At 42.2% G+C, this 18,627-nt stretch overlaps 1 protein-coding gene across 4 annotated transcripts in view; it reads right to left on the bottom strand.

Moving 5' to 3' along the window:
* The window catches only part of kcnab1b (potassium voltage-gated channel subfamily A regulatory beta subunit 1b), a 36,702-nt gene that overhangs the window by 5,981 nt on the left and 12,094 nt on the right, over positions 1-18,627 (bottom strand). For all 4 annotated transcript variants that reach the window (XM_023405484.2, XM_023405485.2, XM_023405486.2 and 1 more), the window contains 7 exons: positions 12,606-12,649; positions 9,642-9,679; positions 8,803-8,882; positions 8,290-8,334; positions 6,916-6,960; positions 4,969-5,012; positions 1,630-1,716 (listed from right to left, as the gene is read on the bottom strand). In XM_023405484.2, the coding sequence (XP_023261252.1) occupies positions 1,630-1,716; positions 4,969-5,012; positions 6,916-6,960; positions 8,290-8,334; positions 8,803-8,882; positions 9,642-9,679; positions 12,606-12,649 (383 nt within the window). The remainder of the gene's footprint in view (positions 1-1,629; positions 1,717-4,968; positions 5,013-6,915; positions 6,961-8,289; positions 8,335-8,802; positions 8,883-9,641; positions 9,680-12,605; positions 12,650-18,627) is intronic.

The following is an 18,627-nucleotide window of genomic DNA, read 5'->3' as shown; positions in this document are numbered from 1 at the left end:
GAAGGGGGTGGGGTGGGCTGGGGGGGGGCACAGAGAAGGAGGAGTGGATGGGAGAAAGAAAGCAGTGATGGTAACAAAGACAGACTCTGCAGCAATGACATCACTTTTTTTGTCCTCAAGGGGACACAAGTTGTCTCACACAAAGTCGGAAGCAGTTAAAGTCACAACAAAAACAAAATACAAATGCAAATTCTGCACATATGCATGAGGCACACCTGTTAGTCTGCTCAACGTTCTCGTTTCGAAAACACATTTGGAACTTGAGTGCTTTTTTGTGCGTGTTATTGATGCTGTTAATCCTGTTTAAGCTTCAGGAACACGTGGGTGTGTGAATCAATACCTTAGGCATGTGCATAACGAGTCCTACGTACTGCAAATGCCCACAGAGATGAAGAGGTCTCACTTTTTTTTTGCATGTTAGCACTGCTCCTCCATTCCCAAGAGAAGCTATTTAGGAAACAATTACAGTGCTTATGCACGAGGATACACAGTTTTGTGTGTCTGTCAGTGCATGCAGTCCCACTCCTTGAAGTTGTTAAGAGTGACTGACCCTCTACGCAATGATTTATGACAGTGGCATTGCTCCACAGTAATGAAGGATGAAGCAAGCATGCACAATGTTTTACACTGATTAATGGGCCCACTGTGTTGCAGTGCTGCTGAAAGCACAACACATTCAGCCTATCTATATTTATATTGATCTTGGTCTGTTTTCAATCGGACATGTCTCTCTGTTCAGTTTCTATTACCCTGTCAGAGTCTTCATCAATCAATCTGTCGATCAGATTAGATTTCTCGACATCAGTTGTCAATAGTTGTCTGCACAGACAGCTCACAAGAAGCTTTGATGGAGCAGGCCGTAGGGTCTGTCTGCCACTCACCAGTACCACCAGTGACAGCGAGGCCGCTGGAATGATAAGTATGACAGATTGGCCTCCCACACTGTGCTGGCTCGCAAGGGAGGAAGCATGAGGGGCAAAGGGGAAAGACTGGAAAATATTTTAGTGAGACCAATGGGACTCCAGCCTTTCAGTCAGACACTACCTGTGGATGAGGGTTTGTGTGGAAGGACAGAAGAGGGGCCTGAGTATCTGTAGTGGCCACTCCACCAGGGAGTAATTGAGGAAGAAGCTGGAAATGTGTGAAAGGAATAAATGGTGACATAAGGTAGATGTGTGGGAAAGGCAGCACTACAGTGTTGAAGGAACAGAGCGCACAGTAGGACTTGTATCTAGTGAGACCAGCCCAAAAATACACCAGCATCCCCTGAGGGGGGCCAGATAATCCTGCTTCTGAAGAACAGGGAGGGCTGCGAGCGGGTGCAGCTCAGAGACCCTGCGGAGACTAGCGATCCCACAGAGACAGAGAGAAAGAGAGGGAGACTGGTAGTCTAAAATAGAGGACGAGAAATGTGGCAAGATTGTACTTGAAATGTGCATGTGTGCGTGTGAGACACACACACACTTTGCCACAGTGACAAACCCCTTTGGTCAAAGGCAAAGGTCGCCAGGCTGATGAGGGCAGCGGTCTTGTCAGTATTTCTCACCTTCTCATGTTACAGAACAACATGAATTGTCCCTGCCCTAACCCTCCACCAGCCCCTCCGGTATCTGGCCTGCGCTCACTCACCCTCCATGGGAGTGTTGCTGTCTGGCCGGTTGGCAAAAACCACATCCACATACTCGAGTTGCATCCTCTGGAGGGAGCCCTTTAAACCTGAAGAGAGAGCATGAAAGAAGTTGAGAGATGTAGATTAAGTTAAAGAATCAGTCAATAGAAACGACTATATGTATATATACACATATATTGTACTGGAAAAGATGTATATATCACCATCCATAGTATAAACACATCAATAAACATTTCTGATTTCCATTAAGATGATTTGCCAAAACTTAACATAGCCCACATAAGCCAGGAGTATCATCCTCCACTCTGGCATACTGCTAATACCACAGGACCAAGGAGACTTATTACAGTATCATTCAGACATGCTAGCAAGTGAGAAGTCTTATCCCTTGATAACTTTGGACATGCAGACATACTGGCCTGGATCTACAGAGAGGAGTAATAATCACCTCGTACGTGCAACTCCCTCCATTTATTCTTGCTAATTAGACGACAGTGCCGTGCGGACAAGCTATAGGAACAGCTTTATACAAAAACTAGATCGTTCGCAGCATGCTCAACTCATGGTGATGCTCGAAACAGTTTACAAAAGTGAGGTATTTAAGAGTGCTAGCTTGATTTTTTCACGTAAAAGGAAAAATAGGGTGAATTGGATCCTGGAGGGATTTAAAGTCAGCATGTTCATAAACATGGCAAAGTGACAGTTGACCACATGTGATTCAAGGTCCGCAAGCTGAAACTGGCCTTCTACGTCTTTTGATGGAGCGCACGTAAATCTGAGTCCTCATATTCATTCTGATTTCCATGTCCTTCATGTTCGATTTTCCAATATATTGTTCGTAAAAGAAATGCAGTCTTTATCACCTCAAATTCTAATCTAATGTCCCATCATCAACTGGAAGATCATGTTGAATTGTTTCTAACCATTTAACGTAATAAGAATTGAATGGTTGCTTGTTTGAGAGGAATAAAAACATCTGTGTCTGATGATTCTGAACAGCTGCTATCCTACTCAGAATCATGCAGATTAATCTGAATCTCTATTTATCTCTCTTTTTTTTCTTTAGTTTTTCAGTTTAATTGCTGAATTCCTATTGGCTTCATAGCCAGCCAAAGGGAAAGCTGTTACTAGGCTGGAGTACATGGTTCAATAAGGCGAGGCAGCTTTTGTTAATAGCCCATTTTCACACCACATATTTTAACTTGCTGGAGTAGGAAAAGCACAAGTGTAAGTAATAACATTAATTACGACTCCAGCCCACTAGACTGTCTCAGTGAAGTCGTGACAGTGAGCACACATGAATAAGAGCATGAACTGAACATCTTATTGGAATTCAGTCACCGTTTACCGTATGTGATTAAATACACTTGAAAATTTCTCATATTTTCACAGCAGCACATTTCAGGACCATAAAGCCAAAAGTAGTAAGATTTATGCAGCTTAAATTATGGTGGACACACCTGCTTTGTTTCATTATGTTTTAATAAAAGCAAGACTTATTTATTGAAAGTAACAGAACTGTCTTATTAATATTTTCATTTTAAATTCTACGCTACTGTCAAAAACACTTTACACAGGTACAACAGCATCTCTTTCAATTTGATTTGCAATGAGATTTTCCAATGGTCACACAGATAATTTAGGACTAATTTCAGGATAAATCACTGTCAAGCTGAGTTCACACCACAATTTCCTGGTGAGAAGATCTATGTAGAAAAAAAAAAAGCACCACACCTGTGCAATTCTTTATCCCTGTTACATAAATGAATGCTGTTTTGACAGCTGGTAGAGGAACCGAATAACTCAAAGCCGAGAGGATAATGAGAAAGATGAGGGATCAGAATAAAGGTTGCACTTTTCTGTAACACTCTATATTGAGGAGAGGATCAGACATGGCAACAAAGTATTGAGAGCTGATCAGTCCCCATTCACACGCAGAGAAGGCCAGATGAAAGATGAAAAGCGAACACAGGAGACCGTCTCAAAGTAGAGTAATAGAGAGACAAGGCAAAAGACACTCTCGCACTCTTGAGTATGTGTGAGTGTGCGTGGTAGATTAGTGCCAGAGGCTTCTTCATCGCCCGCTAATCCCAGTTGAGAGTTCTGCTCTCCCCACCACCGGTAGAACCACTTCTTCCTTATTCTGTCATCTGCACTCCCACAATCCCAGAAACACCCATTACAAGGATCTTAATCTGAGCCTGCTCTGTCATCATGAGCAGTTTTCCGCTGTCTCGTGGATTAGCTTAGAGTTTACTGGCGGTGAAGGGAGTCTATTTTTGGAACTCAGAAAAAGACGTTGAACAACAAAGCTATTCTACTGGCGTCTGCATGAATAATGCATTTGATTATGTGTTCCGCAAAAGTCTCTTTGGAACGCTGAAATTATCGAGGAACTTCTTTGTCCTCTTAGGGAAAACGCTGAACTCTTGCTGGGTGCTAGAGAGATTTTGACACTTTGTTGCACCTCAGAGTTCATCAGCGCTGATCTCTGCTATAGATCATTAAGTTTTGACACCCCATCGAACCTAGATGTCACTTAACCAATCAAATGATTCATTGGTTGTCCTATGGTGACCCCTCTAACAAGTAGTAAGGAAGATAGTGTCAGCAGATATTTCACAGCCAACTGATTAGCCTGCGGTGACGTGTGCCACACCAGTGGTGACAGGGACACTGCACCTTTCTCTCACAGATGCTACCTATCATCTGGACAGGCAAACTCAGTTTAGCTAATAAGCAATGCCACCATTCCTTCCCCTCCTCCTACTTTCTTTTTCTCCTTCCCTCTCCTCCAGCCCTCTCTGAGTGTATTCCCCCTCTCTTGTTTGGGGTGGGGTGGGGGGTGGGGGCGGCGTTGCAGAGGCTGCAGTGAATGTTAATAACGTGTGAGAGCTGAGTCACTGCAGGAGGAGCACTGCGCTGTGGACCGGATGGCAAGTTGTTTGGGAAGTGTGGTGGATCGGGCCACGGCTATAAGCATGAGCAAGGCCATAAGTCTTATAAAAAAGGACTAAAAATAGGAAAGAGGATCATGGGATACTTCAGAGGTTGTACCACTATAAAGACGCAACAGTTTCTTAGAAAGACACCTGCAAATGTATTACAAAGTGAACAGCCAAAACATCTGTCGAGGTTTGATGTGCCACTGGCAAATACAGCTTTCAAATTCAGCTTGCACACACTGAGCAAAATCAAAGAGGAGAGGGGAGACACAGACAGGAGGAGAGAGGGCAGAGGAAAAGAGATAAAAGAGGGAGATTAGAGGGGAGCAGCGGGGCTTCAAGTGATGGGGTGGTGTGAAGGACAAAGCGGAGGAGAGGAAATCGACTTGTTACCTTCGATGATGTGTTTTCGGTTGAGGCCTCGCTCCGTCTCTGCTCTGCAACAGGAGGGAAAGAAGTGCATGTGACGGGTGTCAAGACACATTCCTGCACATACACACAACTCTCATGATTTGAAGCGCATCATTAGAGATGCCAAACAAGAGCCTGCATAACAAAGTACCAAACATCGCTGAAGAGAATTACACCCACTCAACGCTCCGCCGTGTGCCCATTCCTATAGAATAAACTGTGCAGTGTGTCTGTGCAAATGGCCAAACACACGGCTTACACTGATTACTAATGTTGTGCCTGTGGCTTCCCAGTTAGCACGTTTTTAATGATTTTTGCAGGTGGAAATACATCTTGGCAAAAACTGGAGCTACTGTATAATTCATAGGAAATAAAGTAGTGAAACTGGTTTAAAATGATCATGTATCCTGGATACATACAGATGTACTATCAACCAAAAGTTGCCCAGTCATAGCTTTTACATGCCAAGATGAAACATAGCAAAATACATTTACTTAAGTACTGTATTATGCACACATACTTTTAGCCTACTTTGTTTGATGAATTACATTTTCACTACATTTTTGTACTACACAACTTTTTACAGTCTAGCATGCAGATAATATAATGCATTGCTAAATATTTAACTATCTAAAACATGCATTATTTCTAGTATGGGTCTTCATTGTATTGTAGTTTGTTGTAGCACCACCAAGACCATGTACAACATAAAAACCTCTTTCATGTGAATGTATTAATTTGTAAAAACAGCAATTTTCTTTTGGTCTCCACCAAATCATGAGGGAAATAGCTGCTAAATGCTCGCTATCTAGTCAGTACTGTCGTCTGTCTGACATGTAGTTCTGAGCATGTGGTGCACATTGGGTTTATCAGAGCTGTTTTGCTGAGAACAGCTGCCAGTTCTTTTTAAATGACGCCGATAAGAGCGGTGAGAGTAAACCAAAAGATTAAAGTTGTGGGCCGTAAAAAAACAGAAACACCTGCAAATCTCCAAAACCGTGTTTATTGTGCTCCAGTGATTTATCAATAGCCACACCTGTGTTTACTCAGTCACTTTCAGATTTTCCCTGTCCCTGCATTTTCCCTCTCCCCTTCATTCCTTTGTTTTCTTTCTGCTCTGGTGATTTTCTGCTTGCTCAGTTGCCTGCTATTTGTCTTCTCCTTGCTTCATTTTACACTTTCCCTTTCTGCCTCTCAGATTCCTGTGGAGTACCAGCCTGCTATGGTTAATGTAAATAATAATGCATTACAAACAGAAAAACAAAATGTTCCATATTTTCACGTGTCCCTGTCTTTTGTGCAAAAGAGTAAAAATGGTGTAAGCGAACACATATCTGTGTTTGGGTGATGAGCTGCTTGACAGCGCTCTCAGGCACTCTCACAGCTCACTCAGTTGGGGGTTAAGTAGTTGTTCTTTAAATCCATCCGGCGTAGAGACTGATTTGGTACCTTGACGATAGTCTGAGAGGATGAGCTTAAATTAAATTTACACAATTACACCCGGGCCCTACTCTACTGATCTACATCAGATACTTAAAAAGAATCAGAAGACGTATGTAGATGGAGCCTCCACTTTCCTCAGTATAAGCCTGAAGTCTTAAACTATGTGACTAATGCAAACTGAGAGCAAAATACTTCAGCATGACAGCAAAACAGATACGAAAAGATTGCTGAGGAAGGCTAAGAAGGGAAGGAAGATGGGGTGAGAAAATGGCCATGTTGTGTGTGTATGCCACTCAGTTTTTGCTTGTGTCCCCATGTCTGGCTGCCTGTGGGTTTTCTTAAAACGTTCGATCCCATGTCATGCTCTGTGTCCGGAGGGGAAAGCTTGAATGCATAAGCCTGTTGTTGGAGAGATTGCCCTGAAAATCTGAGAAGGAAAACACACATATTGGATGCACATACACACACTTGCATGCACACACTTACTTTCCTCCCCAGTAGAGTTTTGTGGTGATCACCAGGCTGGATCTCCTGAGGGGAGACAGACAGACACATCAAAGGGCTAAAGAAAAGGACTTTAAAGTTGTTCTCAATAAGATATACGTCTGTGTGTGCGTCAGCATGTCCATGCCTGCATGTGTGCGTGATTGCATGTGTCTGCACATGCAAGTGTATTTATCATATTTACTTATGTTTATAATGATAGATAAGTCCTCCAGTGACCTTCTCTCCTGCAGTGTGAAGTGGCAGATGGGCTGCACACCTTTTTCAAACATGTAATTTATCTTGTATGAAGAATCACAGAGGGACGTTTTTCTCTGAACTCTAACAAGGTAGCTCCCTCACTATAAAATTCCCCATACTTGGACAATCAATAATTCAAAAGGATCCAGAGTTAAGGTGAAAGCAGGCAGAGAGCCGGCATGAGTTACCAGGAAGGGCAATACACATAACTGAGTCTTAATACTGCAAAGAGTAATTACATGCAGTGTAGATATTTTCTGTTCTGCTCACACTCACCAGCACCTGCTTTGTATTTCAACTGTGAGCCTTAGACATAAGCTAATTTTATGTTTTTACATTTCTACATAATGAATTGATCTCACGGATATGTAGAGAGATTTCAGTGACAAACTTTCAGCTGCGAGAAGTACAGTACATGAACATATTAAGTAGCATTTTGCAGACATGCAACTTGTGGCCAAAACTGTTCGGGCTAATCCCCTTCTTTACAATCAAGGGAAATTTTAAAGCTGTAGCATAAAATAATACTCTACAACAGTGGCTCCCAACCTGCGAGTCAGGACCCCCAAGGGGTCCTAACATAAATTTGAGGGATCACAAGATAAGAAAAGGAATAAGAGGGAATACATATTTTTTCATATTCATATTACATAAAATGAAATTCAGTCTCAGCCAGGCAACAGTTTGCTGAAGACCCTCTCCTGTCGCAAAATGTCAGTGGCCCCCTGCACAAAGAAAGATCCAGAGAGATATGGTTTTCTGGGTGGGAGAACTTGACAGGCTTGCGCAGAGCCCTGACATTAGGGATGAATTGGTACACCAACTTTGAACCAGACTTTACAGCTCAACATCAGTACTTGACCTCACTAAAGCTTTTCTGGCTGAAGAGCAGCAAATCCCTGCAACCAGGCTCTCAAATCTTGAGGAAAACCTTCCAAGAAGTGTAGTGGCTGAAAAGCTTCATCCTAATACCCGTGGCTTTGGAATCAGATCTTCAACAATGACAGATGAGTGTAATGATTGTGTATCCACATCCTTTTGTAGCGTTTATGCACATAAACACAGTTTAAACCTATTCTTGGAGCACATGTAGAATCTCAAGAGACTGTTCTTTACCTCCAGCATTTTTTCTTGATGATGTTTCCCAGGATTATCTCTGCTCTGTGAGGGGAAAAAAAATACACAAAGAGATGATGAGATTATATCTCAGGCTGCTATTTCTCTAAGAGCATGTACTGTTATCTGCTGCACATCTACAGCATGAATACCTGATTAAAAATCAGAAGGAGTTCAAGATAAAGGCTAAACGCCTCCTGTACTGTACGCCAGCAACCTTGAAATTCATATTCATCCCCATACAGCTACGCCATGTCCCGCATTATTCAGTGCCACAATGTCCGGGCCTATAAAGGTAGATTAAGCTGTGAACAGAATAGGGAGCCTCCAGTGATGAATAAGATTACGTTAATCACTTTAGAGTCACAGCTACCTTTCATTTTTGGCCTCCGCAGGTGAATCATTCCTGCTCTAGGGCTAGATCTTGTTAACATCTTGGGTCCTTTGGGGAAAAGAGCTGACAAGACAAGAAAAGTGCTTCTGTGGATTACAGATCAGATAGATATCACTCACTTCCCCCCGGAGTAGACCTCAGCCGTGTCGAACAGGTTGACCCCGCTCTCATAGGCAATAGTCATCAGCTGCTCTGCCACCTGACAAAAGCAAGAAAAGTTTCCGCTCTTGAACTTCAGCCTGGTATTATCCACGACAATAAATAATCCCCAAATTACACTTCAAAAAAGAATGAGCCGGGAAATTCCCTGAAGAAGTTCAAGGAGAGTAAATCTGTTTGCCGCTGAGAAACACATCCCCAGGAATGTGTACAGGCAGCTGCTTGTTGATTAAAGTTGTTTACTGCTTAATATATTTCCCAGACTATTTTGACCTAGTTCTTGTGCCTGCAGTTCATCCATGGCCGTACATTGGAAGGCCAGTTCTGTCATGATGACTTTCTCTTTCAGTGCTTGGCTCCTGTTTTGTTTTGGTGATTTTGTTTGTGTCTCTGTGTGTGTGTGTCACTTAGTCCCAGTGGTCATCAGGCTGTGATGAGTTGTCCCCAGTTCATTGCCCCCCCCCCCTCCTTCAAGGCTGAATCAAGCCACTGGAGGAGGTCTTTCACTTAATAACTTGTGACAGGGAGAAATAAGACCTGATCACTTGGCCTTGGTAGAGCCAACAGGGACTTACCAGCCTGCTGTGATATTGGGATACCAGGACGATTTCTATGGCCTATTCAAACTCACACCATTTTACATCCAGTTACACTACATTGCTCCCATGTGGGCTACAAATTGGGCGACGTAACTGTCACAACTGCTCACTAGATGTATTTGCAAGGTCTAAAATAATGAAAGCTTACATCTGCTCATGAGCTGTGATGGCTGACAGATGGATTTGACATAACGTCTTACCTCATCAGAGATCTGACCTCCAAATGTTACCCAAGTGCCTGTTGAAGGAAACATCAAAGTCAGAGTTTGGAACAAACAAAAAAAACCACACAAGACCTTTTGCATGTAAAACCACACTCAGGAGCCATTTTAGTCATGTATTAATTATTACTTTGACATTTTGGCATGGACACCTGACAAAACACCCCCATCCTAACAGCCATCACAGCCAAATGTCAGGGTTGAGTGTTGTGTCCCACAGAGATCTATACTCAGCCCATTTCTATTTAGGCTGTTTATTAATCATGCCCTCTATTTCTTATAACGACATCAGGCCAAGAGCTACAAGTGTCTGATTTCATGTATCTGGGTGTTTGCACTGACTCATAATCTGTCCTAAATATTAGTAAGGTTTAATTTGAATCATTCTAGATCAGGTAGAAACACAATGATCAAAGAAACAGCTATGTTAACCATATATGCCATTATCATTTGTCATTTCATCATATTGTCTGATGAGCCGGACTCAACCTATCGAATCCACATTGAATTCACTTTGTATAAAAATACTATTAAAAAGTTTTGGACCAAAAGCCAAACCGATTTCAGAGCTGTAAAAGTTCAAATAAATATGAACTCCTCCACTGGAAGGGTAGAGACTGCATCATTACCATTTGAAGAAACGCCTTCAGTCAGTCAGTCAGCCAGCATTGTTCCAACAGCATCAGAGAACTTAATACTTTATGGTTTTAGTTTGGATTATAGCTATTTGTGTATTGGTGAATGTGACTTTTAGATATGCTGTTTTATTCTAATTGTGTTGCCTTTGCCTTTGTTGTCTGCCCAGATAAAAAAATTTGCCTTTTAGCCTAATCCTTTAGTTTAAATTCTGCTGATCAATGAGCACCGTCTCCGTCAATAATACAACAAAATAAATAAACATGCACAGACAGTATTCTTGCATATAGACAGAGGAAGATCCAACCTCTATTCTTCTTTCAAACAGCATAAGCTGAACAGTTTTTAGTTAGAACTTTTATATTCTCCTTCCAGCTCTGTGTTGCCTGATCCTGTCACATACTGTGTGCCATGTCCCACTAATAAGAAATAATGTAGAAGCTGTTATTAAATCTGTAACCAACTGCACCACAGCAACAGATCGGTGTAGGCACAGCCTGATTTTTCTAAGATGTCAGTTGCCAAATAATACAAAAAAAAAAAAATTCTGGTAAACTATTACTATTATTATTTTCCTTCCAGCCTTGAACAGGTTGGTGCAGATCAACAGACAGCACCTGTCATCGCCCAAAATCTAAAACAGGTTTGATAAGTAGCAGTATTGAGGCTATCAATAAACACCCTTTTATCAAGGGTCAGATTTAGTCTTGGGTCATGTGAGGTCCTCCGACTATATCTGAACATAAGTGAATGCACTCACGCACAGACTGCAATGACTGTATAGAAAGAAGCACAGCACAGACTGAGCACAGTTTTTTTGGAATTTAGATATTCTCCTCCCAGCCTTCAGTCGCCTGATCCTGTCACATGCTGTGTCTTGTCATCGCCCACTAATAAGAAATAATTACAGAGGCTGGTGTTAAATCCACAGCTAACTGCACCAGAAGTGGCAGCAGACTGGTGAAGGCTCAGCTCGATTTTTCTAAGCTGGCAGAGGTCAATAAAATAATTATTTTCTTTTAAACTATCAGTATTTTTTTTTTTAATCTATGCACAAATTTTAAAGGGGGAGTTCAAATTTTTTTGGAAATACACACACTCACTTTGTTACTGAGAGGTAAGGAGAAAATCAATACCACTCTCATGTCTTTACAGTAAAGCATGCGGCTACTGACAGCAGCTGGTTAACCTAGCTTAGCACAAAGACTGGAGCAGGAAGTGACTGTGTCTGTTGTAAATTGAGATGTAACAGGTGTTAGAGCTGCAGTTATGGACAGAGTTAGGCAAGTTGTTTTCCCCTTTTCACAGTCTTCTCAGTCTCTAAAGCTTATTTTGCTTTTGCTAAAATAAGCTTTTCCTAAAATACCAAACTATTCCTTTAAAATATGAATGTGCAGCTCAGACACTGAAACACACAAACCCACATAGAATCAAATGATAAGGAGACCTTTGATCGTCACAGTGAAATGATCTTTTCCCTTGCTGCTCCCCTCTGCAGAAAACTGGTACACAAAGGAATCAATGTTTTGCTCAAGGGCACTACTGCACGGCTGAGACTTGCCAATATAGAGGCTTGAAACAAATCTATTTTAGCTGAGGAATGGTCTCCCTGTTTACTATTCCTCCTTGCTGCTCACTGTGCTGTGGCTAAATCGTTTTAAAAAAATCACTACAGAGATGATTAACTCACTCATTCACAGATTTTTCCGTCATTAGACGTGCCTCAGTGTCTGCTCTGAGCCTCAGCTGCACTGCATCATTCTTTTGCTTTGTCAAATTATTTCGTCTACGAAGACACACCCCCTTCGCACCACTTAAGTTGGCACAAACATGATGTAACACAGTTCATACACACATTGTTAAGATATGGCCAGTACACACACACACACACACACACACACACACACACACACACACACACACACACACACACACACACACAGGAGATTCATCAAATGAATCAGACCTATCAAAATGAATGTGTGTGTTTACACTCTGGTGTGCATTGGATATGTGTGATAATTGAGCAAGTTGTTTGCTGAACCCATGCTACTGATTAAATATTTACGGGGAAAATATTAACACTGCAAACAGCTTTGTGTCGACTCTCATGACTTCCCATATGTATGAAAGATGCATGAGGTTGAGAATGGGGTGAAATGATTTGACAAAATTTAAGACTATCCCCTTCTGCTCAGCTCTTTTGCTGGCTACACCTTCTCTCTACAAACATGCAGACACACAGATGAGTCGGACGCTTATGAAATCATTAGACATTTGCCTCTAAAGCTAATTAAATGTACTCACCAAGCCCCAGACAGGAGACACGCAGTCCAGATTTCCCCAGGTTCCTATGAAGACAAAACAGAATATGATTAACTAAAACTGGTGTTGTTTAGGCTCGAGATGTCACAAGTCAAATGTGATTGCAACTACTATACTCCTGTAAGCTATTCTGCCCCAATAAAATCTATGTTGTTTACCATATCGTAACTTGAAACAAATGCGATAACGTGCAGCAATTTTTGCTATTATGGAGCTTGCAAAGTATAAGGCAAAAAAGTCAATAGTGTGCAGTGTTTAATAATAACAATGGGAGTTTCTCATGTTTGATAGAGAGGAGAATCACTGAATGTGAGGGTCACTGTTATCACACCTGCAATCATGAATCACAATACAGAGTCTACACGTTGGAGGAAAGTTGATTTATTCCATCAATATGGACCCCACCTTCTCTGGTGGAAAAGAGAGGCTCTCAAAAGACACTGAAAAATATTCTACTCATGACCGAAATAATCCAATTACTGTTTGTACTGCAGCCGAAGTGGGAAGTTTGGTACTCCACTTTTTTGACAAGTGTTGCCCTCTGTTTCTCACCCCTCGCTCCTCACTCAATTGCCTCTTCTCATACTCAGAGCCTTCGACATGCTCTTGCAGCAGGGAGCGCTTCAGTCCTCAGGCTTTTTACTGTTATTGTCTTCCCCACAAAATGCAGACATCGATGCTTGCTCTCAAGCCCCGAGGTTGTATCATAGCAGCATTTCTCAAGATAGCTCCTCACACATACGCTATGGCTTTCTCTCCTTCCTTAATGTATCCCTCTAACTATTAACTGTGTAATGGTACACCTCCTGATACATGGCTCCTGGATAACAGTCAGTCAATTTACATCCAGCTGATCTGCTGCGATGTAATACGGCACACAACTCCCATCAACACAGTGGAAGATAGGCAACATGGTTCATGCCACCCTCGACTCAGCTTCACATCTAGTTTTACAATCTGTGCCACATCGAGTCCAACTGAGAGGGGAACTCATGTGGCACAAGCGTCTAATGACTAAACATTGACGACAACAGGAAGAACAGATTGTTCTGCCTCCAGACACCACAGGTGTCTTCCCTCAGATGCACAGACGGATAAAAAAATTAAAGCAAAAAACTTGAATAAATGAGTGATGACACACAACCAATGCAGATGCTTCCACACAGGTGCACTGCATGGTACACTTGGTACATGGTGCAATGCTCTGTGGCATGTATGGAAATGCTGACCAGGCCCTGTTGATTCTGATTTTGTGTCAAGATGGCAACAGGAAAAGATCTAATTAACTTTGAAGGAGGGTTCATCGTAGGGACATCAAAGTGCAGGAGCTTCAGTCACAAAGACTGTTCAACTATAGCGTTTCATTAGAAACAGTGACTAAAGTGACATCTGCATTTAGATCTATGGGAATGACATCAAGACACTATAGGGTTGGAAACAGCGGTCGTCAGTGCACGTTTGATGACTGTGATGCTGGAAGAACAACTGTTCCCCTCGTGACTCAGGTGAGGTCAATGCAGGAGCTGATCAGACTGTGTCAAGAACAGGTCCTGGACAGTTACATAGAGAAGGATATTATAGTAGGGTTGCAGTGCATAAATGCCTCATTACAAAGATGAATGCACATTTGAGGGTCAGTGGTGCAAAAACCGTGACCACTGGTTTACAGAGATGTGGTAAAAAGTCCTTCACCATATTCTCCACATATGTGGGTGCATATGTGACGTACACCAAGAGAATAGTAGAGACCTGAATGCTTGACCCATACAGTGAGGAGATCTGGTGACTCTGTTTTGCTGTGGGGGACATTTTCCTGGCACAGTGTGGGTCCACTTGTCCCCTTAGAGGGAAGGGACACTGCAGTCGACAGATCTCAGAACATTAGGTGATTTGGGACCGACGTGTTAGACAGTGCTCTCCACCACCCTCGAGTAGAGTTCAGAGACTTTTAGAATCAATGCCAAGGAGCACTGAAGCTGTTCTGGTGGTATGTAGTAGCCCAGCACCACTTTATGTTGGTTATTCCTTTCATTTGTCACCTGTCTATGTGGAATGTAGCTGAAAGAAAACTGGGGGACAAGGGGATCAAGAGCCCTGCAAGGGCAGCCTCAGTCATCTGACACTATGAAATTGAGATGTGTTTGTTTGATGGAACCATCAAGGCCAGATGCACACACAAAGCCACTATCATGAGCAACACACTTCATCTTGAGAGGAGAATATATCCAAATACTTATTTCTTGACACAGACGCCACCTCCAATTATGGTCTGAGGACTGTGCTATCTGCTCGGTTTTGCAGGCATTTACTCATTACAACAAACGAGGTCATAAAAAATGCCAGTAGTTGTTTTCTCGTGACAACTAATGGCCTGTGCCCATCGAGATGAAAGCAGACTAATCCGAGCCCATGCTGTCTGACCGTGCCTTCAGCAAATTCAATTAGGAGTCCAACAAGGAGGGGCATCAGTCTTCGAGTCAGTGGTTCAACCGAGCTGCCAAGATAAAAACGGAAAACATATAGTATAATGATAGTGTTGACTTATAAACACTTTGAATGGTTGGATAAATGTATGGATTCTTTGGTGTATTGCGTAACCAAGGCACTGATAATAACATGACAGGAGAAAACCAGGAGACAGATCTCACTGCAGTTACAAATCGTGGGATGCGTTCTTGTTTCTGATATGGTGGAGGAGTTTGGATATTGTATCCTCCATCTCTCTGATGTATTATAGAGTGGGAGCTCTGATCCATGAAAGTGTTGGGGGAAGGGCTGCACTGTAGGTTAGAAGTGTTATACTGACTGAATCTGTGTGTGCTCAGTCAGCGGGGGGGTTGGTTCAGAGGACAAAACCGCATTGATGCTGAGGAATGTTCACCGCTGCATTTACTCTGAACAGAGTTGTAAGTTGTACATACATTTTCTTCAGGTCTTTATTGAAACAGGGGTTCCATATTTATAGCAGCTCATTCAAGCACACTCTCCCTACAATAAACAAGTTTGCAGGCTCGCTCCATTTCCAAATAAAACTGGCTGTCCTTTGAAAAATACTAACTTTGTTTTTGGAGATCCTCCACAAGATAAATTTGCAGTGTTTGTGTGCCGCTTTCAATGCTGTCTTAATAATAGGGCATTAACAAAGCTGACGTTCAGCAGCCAGAGAAGCCGCCTCGCTTCTGTTTTCTTGTCCCCCTGTGTTTTCTGGGGAGACAAGAAGCAGCAGCAGCCATACCTGATTATTAACCACACACTCACACACACACACAAAGCCTGCGATGGTGCATTAATAGATCTGTCCAGGTCTCGGATGCAAGTGCCAGCAGAGGCACATTTCTCAAGAAGCTAATGATTCAAGGGGATTACAGCATGTCATTTGCAACAACTTTATGTTTAAGAGAAAATGTTTGCGTTTGTGTATGTGGGAGACAGAGAGGAAAAAACAGGGCTGCCAGGATACAGAGGTACAAGTATTTTATATTATCTTCTAAATGGTAAAATAAGCACTAAGGAAAGGACAACGTGTATATACAAACTTGCACATAAACAACTTTGCAATCCAGTGAATGTGGCTCCGTCCCTCATGCTTGGATGGTGCCCAAAAGAAGCCTTGAAGTAAAATGACAAATGAGTCATTTGAAGACGCCCCCTCACACAAACCTGTCACCACTTATGAACATCCTGGGAGCTGCTACTGTATGTAGCCCTTTCTATTCTTAGTGGATTGCAGGCTGAAAAGAAAAATATCAAATGAACATCTGGCTGATATATTGTGCTTAAATCTTAGGAGGAATGACCTCTCATCGTGGGAGGATGTTTTCTATTCTCCTTTTTCCTGCAAAGCAATTTCCCTCAAGTCACACCAGGGCATTTCTTATGATTTATTTCCTGATGTTGGATGGTTTAAATCAATATTTGTCAGCTAACACTTTTGTCAAGGTTGTGAGTAAACAGATAAAACTTCTCACTCACTGGGGATTATTGTAGACTAAGCAAACCCACACAAGGCAACCTTGATGGGCGTAAGGATTAGACAACACCCACCTCCACGGTTTCCACCGCTCGCCTGATGGCAACCATAATGTTGTTATCAAAATAATTCAGTGCAGGGGAGAAAGGCGGGTCACATTCTAAATATATCAAAGACGGTGCCTGTGTGGGTGGGAAGAAAGTAGGGAAGTGAAATCAAGCACTTTGAGGGGAAGATGAATAGATTAAATAAGAACTGCAGCTGAGTTGCTGCGGGACAAAAAGATGATGAAGCCTATAGGCCTTATGGACGGAGAAGAGAAGGGCATGGAGGGCTATAAAGAGAGAAAGAGAGGCTGAGACCAAGAGACGCTACCAACACACTGAGTCTTGCAGAGTTGCAAGTCCAACCCCCAAGTCTCAGCAGATCAAACGCCCTCTAAAGATAAAGCATTCTATATGACACAGAATGGGAAATAGGAAATGACAGCCAGCTCCCTACAGGGGCCTGCCCAATGCGCATGTTTGTATGGTGTGTGTGTGTGTGTGTGTGTGTGTGTGTGTGTGTGTGTGTGTGTGTGTGTGTGTGTGTGTGTATGTGTGCAATTATGACCCGGAGTTTGGACATGACTATCTGTTTTGTTTTTCCACAGGGATGAAGATGACAACATTTTTTTCATTTCTATGCACTGTACACAGGCCCACACACACACAACACTCTTTTGCATGTACACACTGTTATTTCACGGTGTTATGGTAGGCTATTCAAAATGCTTGGACATCTGAAATTTAGACATCGTATGAGAAAACCCAAGTGACTGAGGGGTAGAGCATCTCACACAGAACTGTATTTTAGGCAGAGACACAGGATTGAAGCTAGTGGCCTGTGGGTTGATCCTGTATTGAGAAACATGTGGGCAGATCTGAAGTGGTTGATTCTCATATGTTGTGGATTTCATAGAGGGTTCGGCTATGTGGGAAAAAAAAAATCCTATCTTGATAACTAGAAAACCTTCACACAGTACTGAGAGAAAGTGTGTCACAGTATCTCTTTAGGTGTAGTTTAAGTCCACTGGAAGGAGTTGAGATAAAGAAGTCAGGCTATCTGCAACTTGCAAGTGTTTCAGAAATCAGTCTGGAGGAAATCCAACTACATAATTGCTTCCTAGAATTTATACAAACAAAACGAAATAATATGCCAAAGCAAATAATAAAATAAAATCCAGTGGTGCAATTACAATACTAGACATAAATCTCCTCACAAAGCCCTCATTTCTGACGCAGAACCAAAACAGACTTTCCTCAGTAAATTTGTGTTTTCAGTGACTTCTGACAAACTCACAGGAAGATTAAAGGAAGGTGGTAAAGATGGCACTAATAGAGGTCTCGGTTTAGGTGTATCTGATTATTTGATGTTGTGCCTTCTTCAGCAAAAACAACAAACCTAATTTTATTTCATCACTGTCACTATTGCCGATATTATATTATCACTATTATCACATGCAGCAGTGGGTTGTTTTTTTTTCTGTTTCATCACTTCCAAGAAAAAGCCAAATTTGGATCTGCAAGGCAACACTATTATAAAGCCATTATGCTTACTCAAAACCATTTTAGTTGTGACCTTTAATTAAAATGCAGATGCTGTGCAAACATCCTGGTTGTTAAACTGAGAGATTGGGCAGTTCTTATCCTTGGGGGCCTGTTTAGTCTTTAGGCAGAGTGGAGCTCCATGCTACAGTGCTCCTGCTGCGTAACACCCTGGCTCTTATTATTAGACTTACACATCACAGCAGAACGGCTGAGACAAGGACTGGAATAAATGATGTGGGAACATAAAATACATCAGTTTTACCGAAGAGTGATGAAGACCTTTGAAGTGCCATGAAAAACTGGGAAAAAACAGCAAGTCCAAAGCAGGGTGATGGACTCTGTGAGTGACAAGATTTGCATGAAGTCATGCAAACACACCTGCTGATGCACAAACATACTGACAGTTCACCACAAAACACAAATATAAACACACACCACATCTATC

This window comes from Seriola lalandi, unplaced genomic scaffold (genome assembly GCF_002814215.2).
Source record: "Seriola lalandi dorsalis isolate HSWRI2012SDOR001 ecotype SW California unplaced genomic scaffold, Sedor1 jcf7180002054277, whole genome shotgun sequence".
NCBI classification, from domain to species: domain Eukaryota; kingdom Metazoa; phylum Chordata; class Actinopteri; order Carangiformes; family Carangidae; genus Seriola; species Seriola lalandi.
This window is presented reverse-complemented; position numbering and strand designations above follow the sequence as displayed.